This window comes from Neopsephotus bourkii, unplaced genomic scaffold (genome assembly GCF_033783945.1).
Source record: "Neopsephotus bourkii isolate Nb327-2 ecotype Australia unplaced genomic scaffold, CSIRO-AGI_Nbou_v1 NB_1600, whole genome shotgun sequence".
Lineage (NCBI taxonomy): Eukaryota > Metazoa > Chordata > Aves > Psittaciformes > Psittacidae > Neopsephotus > Neopsephotus bourkii.
This window is the reverse complement of record NW_026902076.1, coordinates 2,888,823-2,897,500: the sequence shown is the minus strand read 5'-3', so window position 1 is coordinate 2,897,500 and position 8,678 is coordinate 2,888,823. Positions and strand designations below refer to the sequence as shown.

The 8,678-nt window shown below is 37.9% G+C and overlaps 1 protein-coding gene across 3 annotated transcripts in view; it reads left to right on the top strand.

The window, feature by feature from the left end:
* The window catches only part of TFAP2D (transcription factor AP-2 delta), a 46,041-nt gene that overhangs the window by 10,329 nt on the left and 27,034 nt on the right, over positions 1-8,678 (top strand). For all 3 annotated transcript variants that reach the window (XM_061372248.1, XM_061372246.1, XM_061372249.1), the window contains one exon: positions 6,092-6,257. In XM_061372248.1, coding sequence (XP_061228232.1) covers positions 6,092-6,257 — 166 coding nt within the window. The remainder of the gene's footprint in view (positions 1-6,091; positions 6,258-8,678) is intronic.

Genomic DNA, 8,678 nt, shown 5'->3' with positions numbered 1-8,678 from the left:
AGCCCCTGGGTAAGGATTTCACCCACTTTGGGGGTCTGTGCTGCTCCCCTCTCCTGCTGGGGTAGAGGTTGTGTATTTTGTGTTTTCTGCCTCCCTTTGCTCCATTCCAAGCTGTGGTTTGTCGTGATTTGCACAGTCCCAGCTTGGCGTGCCTCAGTGGAGATTACAGAACCACACATGTATGGGATGAACACTGTGGAGAGAAGTCCTTGGCATCCTGTAAACCCAGGCACACACGCAAGGAACAAAGTGTTGTAGAGGAAGCACAACAGAAGTGGCCACACAACACACACAACTTGATGGTGCCTTCTGAGCACAGATCCCCCTCCCTTCAGCACCGTTCCCCTGGCTCCACACAAAGTGTACTTGCGGGATGCCACAGCAGAGCCTCAAACCTTCACGCACACCACACACAGCCTGCCCCATTCTTTGTCCCACCACCCCACAGGATCCCACATGAGTTCACATACACCAGCCAGCAACACACAGCTATTTTCACAAACTGCTGCCTTAGAGAAGATCCAGAGAGGCACTGAAAAGTGCTGATAAGTTCTTACGGTTTTTGCATAGGAAAGAGGAATGAAGTAGATTTTTTCCTTTGCTTTGAGGCCTACCCTTCACACTAGCAGCTGCGAAAGTGCTCCTATATCAGTTCTGGTACAGCTCAACAACAGAGTTCTGATCCTGGGGGCCCAAGGTTTAGCATTCTTTTGCAAGTTCATGCAGTCTTTGAGTGCCAGTAACAATACCCCTTACTTATATTATTCTATTTTCCACCATACAACCTTGCTTCTCCCAAGCTCTTTTTTTTTTTTTTTTTTAACATTGGTTACATTTAAAACTTAACACTTTTAATAGCCTTAAAAAGACTGCTCAGGTAAGAGGCTGGTCTTAAAAACTGCTGACTCTCCTTTCAGTCCTTTGGGACCTTTGTGTCCCTTCCAATGCAAACTATTCTATGAATCTATTCTAAACTATTACATGAACATGGGATTAAATGGTTCTGATAAATTCTATACAGTTGACTGCTTGCTTAGAGTTGTTATTTGTTAGAAAAAAAGAAAAAATGCTGAGGAGAAGCAGAATTTCATTTCTTCATTTTGTAATGTGTTATAAACTTTCCAGAATTTCAGAACAGAGCAGAAAATATCCTATAAGCTGGAGACTCCCCCTGACAGTACCTGTAGATATAAATAATAGACTAATAAAAAGCATAGCATGTTATTAATATTTTATATAAGACTAATCTGCAGGCACTCAGGCATGCTTATACTTAATAATGTACACAAGTGCACAAACATGCTTATATCCTGAAACAAAAAAAAAAAAAAAACAAAAAAACCAAACAAACCAGTACTTCTGCACTGTTGTCACAGTACTTCTGTGCTGTTGTCACCAGTGCGTTATGATGTTTCCTTCCATGAGTTCATGATATTTATGGGTGAATATCTCGGAGAAATGGACTACCTCGTCCTGAATGAATATGAAATACCCATCATATTGTAGCTGTTACTATTAACAAATAAGAAATGACCTTGAAGAATGTAAGGATGTGTGTTTCAATATAGATTTATTGTCAAACATTTTAAGAAATGTTTGTATTTAAAGTGTAAAAATCATCCTCTGACATCAACTGATATTTCTCTCTCTCTAATTCCTAACAAAGTAATATCATTATGTATGAAGAGCATAAAATACGTGAGAAAGTGGATTTTATCAATGAAAAGATGTACAAAAATTTAAATCTGAGGGCATCAGGGAGACTTACATTTCAGCATATGCCCAAGCACATGACTAAATTGGAATAAATTATCTCACTCCAGCCACCCCATTGTCCTCTACATCTATACAAGGTGAAACCCACAATGAAAACAGACTGAGCCCTTTTTGCATCAGACGTTATTGGGATTTTTGTTGTGTTGACAAGACTGTTGGGTTAGAGTATGACTCTGTTGTTCTCGCCTACTGTCATCTACACTACCCATCATCAGCTTGTGTTGGCATTTTTTACTGACTTGTGCTATTTGATGGGGAGATGGGAATAGGAAAGGAAAATACTCTCATGATGTTTGCTGTGACTACCTTTTTCAGTACCACATAGCCTAACTTTTGTTCATTCTAGGCTTGAGAAACAAATCAAAATACTGGTTCACACAAAGAAATATGTTGAGCTGATCAGGAACCAGTCAGCTAGAGGGAAAAGGACTGGGTCCCAAAACTAAGGTAGCAAAAAATGCACACAGACTTTTGTTATTCTTCTCCCTGAGACTACTTGACAATAATCATGTCATAATAACCATACAATAGAATAGACCAGTGTAGACTAGACTAGACTAGATCAGATTACCCTAGAATAAATTCATAAGATAGTTTGTGTTGAAAGAGGCCCCTGCAATGAGCAGGGAAATTCAGCTACATCTGGTTATATATAATCTCCCAAAGTAGCTCAGTAGCTGAGGCAATTCCTTGGTCTTTCACCCAACTGTGGCCTGATGCACAAAGCATATCTCCTCCTCACCTTTTTCCTTTTGAACAATCATATTTGTTGAAATCAACACAAAGATGACAAATCAGAGTATAAACCTCAACTCCATTATGAAGAAAGAAGTAATTGAATAGAGTTGGAGGAAAGAAGCCCTGAAGAAGCGGTTGTGTACCTGAAAGCTTTCCTTCTTTCTTTTATTTTTTTACTAATCTATTAATCAATTGTAATATTAAAAATATTCCCCCTTCATCTAAATCTCATCTTGCTTGTGTCTTAAAACTTCTATGCCTGTAAGAGAACAACTGTCACCATTTACAGCCATCTCGAACACAGTACCTTATGGCAACTGATGATGTCAGATCAGACCACGTCATCACTTCTCTGTGGGAATAAACAGTTGTCCTAAAAATAATATTTTTTTACATTCACAGTCCCATTTAATGTGGTACTTGGAGCATGAAATTGCTGAGGCAATCTGCCGATGATCCTACCAGTTATCTCACCTTCTGCTTGCTCTCATTTTCTTCTTAGCCTTGCAGTAGGACCAATGGTGTGTATACCTAGTCAGGGAGCAATGCAATCTTGTCTTTTTTATGAGTGCTGCTGGGCACATTAGTTTGCTGTGCAATGTGTGGGGCTCTTCATTTGCTGAGCTGATGGGGTCTTATGTATTCTGGCACCAGGAGCTGGTCTGTAAGGATTTCTCACACAAGTAAAGGCTTCTAAGACGAATAAGGATCTCAAAGTGCAACTGCTAGGCTCATAAAAGACATTTTTCCCATTCCATTTTCAAGGTAATTTTCTTCTACTTCTTCAGCTGGTCTCTGTTAGTAACTCCTCTCTCAAATACCCTGTTGTGACAAGACTGTCTCAGTAGTCGAACAAGGCTTGACTTTTCCAACAGCACCTACAGTGGCATAGGTTAATGGGAAATAAAACCTTGTTATTGCCACTGCTGTTTAGTTCAACTTAATACATACCTTGATCTCTCTTCATTGAGTTGCACTTCTTCATAAAATCATTGGTCTACTCTAATGAATGATCAGAATATGGGGGAAGATATACACTAAAATGTGTGGTTTTGGCAAGAAACCTAACCCTTCATTCTCTAGTATAGTTACATTTTTCCTTTCCTTTCTCTTTGCAGCAGCCCTCCTTTTGTTTGCTCTCACGCTTTTTCCACTTTACCACTAGGTATAAAACCCAGGATTTCATCCATCGCCTCCCCAATGTGGTGTTTAGGGTAGGAGATCCGTGCCTTCAAAAATGCATGCAGTTTGTGACAGAGACATAGCTTTGTCTAGAAAGCACCACACCACTCTCTCTCTCTTGCTGTGTCAAATGAATAATTAATATAGTAAAGTAATTATGTTCAACAGATTTTACCTTCTTGTAATTTGCAACTTTTTCTCCGTATTTCTGGAAAGCAAATGAGCAAATTTCCTATTTCCTTTTACTTTTAACCCATACCTGGCTTACATGGAATTTTCTTTTTTAAGATTATGTTGCATAGCCATGATATTTTTAAACATTTTAGATTGTAAGCAGCCCTCTACTAAATAGTATGTAGAAGTATTCCAGTAAATTCTGGTTAGGGTAAGAGCAGTTGCAGGGTAACAGGTTTTTGGATTGAAGGAACAATTATTTGTCTGGCATAAATGACACACATACTGGCTTAATCTGGCAGGAAGATAAACTTAAATATGACATTGATTTCAGTATAGTCTTATTATAAAATTTACAAACTTTCTGAAGTAAATAAATACGTACACAGTGCCACTGTTTTCTTGACACGTATATATGTACACGTGTATATGTATTGTGTGGCAGGAGATGCTGAACAAACAAATCTACTCAGTGTTAACATTCTTCACAAATGTACCTGACAAACCAGAAGTTTGAAAATATTGATTGAAAATATTTATAGCTTTCTGTGCAGCCCTGCCTCGAATATGAAAGCAAACAAACAAAAACCACCATAAAAAACTAACCCAAACAGCAATTAGAAAAGTCATAAAATAATCCCACTGTATTGAGTCAGGATCTCACCCATCTGGGATTTATACCAGGAGATGTTCTTTTCTGGTGTCGCTGTCAACAGAAATGTTTAAATATACCTTCAAGAGCTGAAATATTTTGAAAGAAATTATGTTTGCCTTATGTATGCAAGCAACAGTCTGACTTTAATGAAGTCTTTGCTAAAACTAGAACATATATAGTTACCTTAATATTAAGAGGAATTACATGTGGAAGAAGATGAAGTAAAAGTGTTAGGATCTTGTCTAAAATGAGCTATTGTTTATTTTTTTCATTCTATTTTGTTCTGTTTTACTCTAATCTCAGAATATAGATTACAAACTAAAATTTTTAAGCACAATAAGTTGAGCTCTTGTGCAAAAGATAATGGTGTTCACAGTGAAGAAGACATTGCCATTGTAGCTTAAAGAATACAGTATCTTTCTTTTAAAAATGAATGAAGAGCACAGATTCATTCTGCTGTAAGGTCCTTATATCATCATCCTCACATAAACCACCTGAACTCCTCCTAGTAGTGCATTGAATTATATGATATTTTATATCACTGTCATATGCAGCTCATTCATTTTTTTCATCTTTCCTCCAGGGAAGAATTGTGCATGCAGTGGTAAGATTTATTTCTTCCACAGAACTTTTTATTGTTTTCAGGTTGGAGAAGGCAGGTCAAAGAAAAGTGTTTTGCACTTGGTGATAAAATATGTGTTAGTCCTTAAGATTTTTTATTTTCCTTGGGAGTTTGTTCTGTACTCTTAACTCCATTGCAGAGAAAGTTTTCTCTGTTGTTCTCTCATATTTGCTTTAAGTTAAAAGCTCAGTTTTGCTTGAGGAGTTATTGATCACAGCCTTCATTGAAAGATCTGGCATCATTCAGCAGTTTCAGACCCAGGCCAAGTAATTGTCACTTTCAAGAAACAAACAGTTCCAGAACTAACCTGAGATAAACTGATGTAGCTCAATAAATTTCAATCATTAATATCAGCTGAGGGTTTGACCTAACTTTAGAAGGAGTATATGAGAGTTCAAAGGTGTGGAAAGCTGTTCTAGCTGCAAATCACTGCAAACCTGTAGTGCTGCTGAATCTCTGTAGTCCTAAGCACTGTATGAGAGTTAAAAACCAACATTTCTCATTAGAACCAAATCCTAAATTTTTCACAAATTGAATCTTTTAAAATCATGAATGATACTTGAATCTGGTTTGATCTTTTGCTATTAATCATACTAGAAAAACAGTCAGTGATAATACGTAATTTTTATTGATCATGAAATGCAAGGATATCAAATAGCCATAATGACCTACTTTGACTATAAAGCTTACGATATCTAATAATTCACTTTTCCCAGGCTGAAATTGCAATACATTCATCTTTCTCAAATCAACAATGTGATACAATATTTAAAAACAATCACACACACACAAAAAAAAAAGAAAAAACAACCCACACCCCCTTAAAATAAACGAACCCAACAACAACCACAAGTTAGCAACAGAATGGTTAGTTCTTCATGACTGAATTTCTAAAAGCACAGAATATGAGGTTTCCCCAGCTTTAACATTTCTTTTATGTATAGGTGGCACCTGCGTTGTTAACCCCACCGACCTGTTCTGCTCTGTTCCTGGTCGCTTGTCTCTACTCAGCTCCACTTCAAAGTACAAAGTGACCATTGCAGAGGTGAAGAGGCGCCTTTCACCACCAGAATGCCTCAATGCTTCCCTCTTAGGGGGTATTTTGAGAAGGTAAGTTGAAGGTGAGAGCAACAAGTCCTAGACAATGATGTAATTTCTCTGATTTTATTTTCTACAAATAGGCTTTGTTCTTTTTCCTCACTTGGTTAGGTGGTCACAGTTTGGGAAAGCAGGAGACTGATTCTAGGGAAATTTTCAGCAAAGGAGAAAAATTAAGATTGTGTTGACATTTTTGATAAAAAGTTTACATTTTTTGGTGAACTGCTTTTTCTTTTTAACCCACTCAGTTCAGCTACTCATCAAAAGATGAATAAGTGTCGCTTTGACTTGTTTTGGACAAAACAATACCAAAGCTTCAGCGTGTGGAAAATTTCACCAGAGCTACAAATCTGACCATCTTGTTGAGAAACTGCTTAAAAGTAAATAGTTTTACTAAGTATAGTTACAGCTGTCACTCAACAAAGAACTAAAACACAGAGTGTAGGGTTTTCCTTTTCTTTCTTTCTCCTTTGCATTATCTTTTGAGTACAGAAAAGACAGAACACACTGGTTTTATTTTTGTTGTTTTGAGATACTCAGAAGCAAGTAGTCGGGTAAAATTTTGCTTCTGACTCTTCACTGACCAGAGTAGACACCTGCAGATAGCAGAAAGAAGGGAAGTGGCAGACTGTGCCTCACACTGCAAGTGGAAAACAAGAAGGCAACTGTAATTCAGCCAGGCATGTATAAGTCGCAATATCCCTTAGGCATCAACTTAGATGGCATAAGCTACTTGAATGCCCTTTGATCAAAGATAGCTGCAAAGTCATAGGCTATTTCACTGCTGTCACAGAAGGCCACACGGATGCTCATACTGATACTGAAAGTCATTTTAACCAACCTGCAATATTCTCAGATATGTAGTAGTCCAAGAGCTGTCTTGAGCCATCTTGCAGAGTAAGGACTATGGATCATAAAATTGTTTCAGGGGCATAAGCCCCATTTAGCTGCCTCTATAGACAATGAAATGCAAAACCTACATCCACAAACATTTTCCTCTGTTATTCCTTCATCTAGGTGAGGTCTTTAGCTAATAGTCACAGAAATATTAATTTCAAATAATCCTACAGCAGACTTCATCCATACCAGTGCAAGATATTAAGAATGTTATGTCATTAACCTGAACATGGGGAGTTATTTCCCTCCTCTGTTAAAATGCTAGATTACCTCCATATGTTTTTGACCCAGATCAAATATCAATCTTCCAGATCAACCCTGGGCATTGCTCAGGAGTTAGCAAAAGCCAGGGACTAGTCCAGTGAGCAGTTTGGATGTACTGGTTCTATCTTATGAAGCAGAGAGTGTTAATTAATAAATCTGGTCAATCTATACCTGTAGGTGTTACAAATAGAGAACAGATTAAAACACTCTGTAGTTGGCTAGCAGAGATGTAACACCATCAGACCCTGTGTGTGGTTTGCCTGAGACTAGACAGGGTTGATTTTTCGTCCTGACAGCCATCACTGTCTAGGTATTTTTCAAACTAGCATTTTTTCAGGATAGTGTGCTTGGAAGACATTTCGTGACATACAACATGGTCAAAATTGTGGTATCCCTTAGTGGAAAAAAATGACCATTCAAATGCTAGTATTCCAAATTTGGTTCCTTCTTCTGCCTAAAGAAATTTAAACCTGCACATCTAGTTAGGCATATTTAATACTCAGTAATTGATTATTCTAAGCTGAGGGTCCCTCAATCTCATTTGGGGCTAATTAAATACTTGTTGGACAAAAGCAAAGGTAGTTGTACTGATGGCTCTATTATATAATGACAAAGTCATTTATTTGGGATGGGAGAGATATGGATTCTAGGCATTGCTCTATTCAATGTTAAAGCATTTTAGTATTAGCTCTTTGCTGCCAACTGGCTGCTGCATTAGTCTCAAAGTCACAGGTCAAAATTCCCTGAGGCTAAGAAAGAAATCGAACCTAAGTCTGCTGCATAAGTGAATATGTCTCAAATGATTCAAACACTGAGGTGTTGAAGAAAAGCAGATGTGGGATGCACCAGGAACCATTTTGTGAGAACAAAGTGATGTTGGCATTTGGGATAGGGTCATAGATAGCCAATGATAGCTTGGATTTTAGCTTCAGCATTTCCTGCTGCCTTGTCCTTCTTCCTTAGAAGTATTGAGCTCTGCAGGCTACATTTCTAAGTACCCAGGTTTCTACATAAATTATAGAGGGATAGCTAGAGCTGAGTTCCACACAAACATTTGCACAAACTTTGATGTCTGGCTCCTTTTATGGTCAGGTGAGAGAGGTGAGTAAAGTCCCCTCATTGTAGATGTATGCTTAATATCATTCTAGAAGTGCAGATTTCTTTCTTGATTGTCTTTGGAGCCTGGGGATTCTTAAATCAGATATAAGTGACTGCACAGTCAGTGTTTATATTCTGCTTGCAATCCCAGGCTCCATCCCCAAATCAGGATCA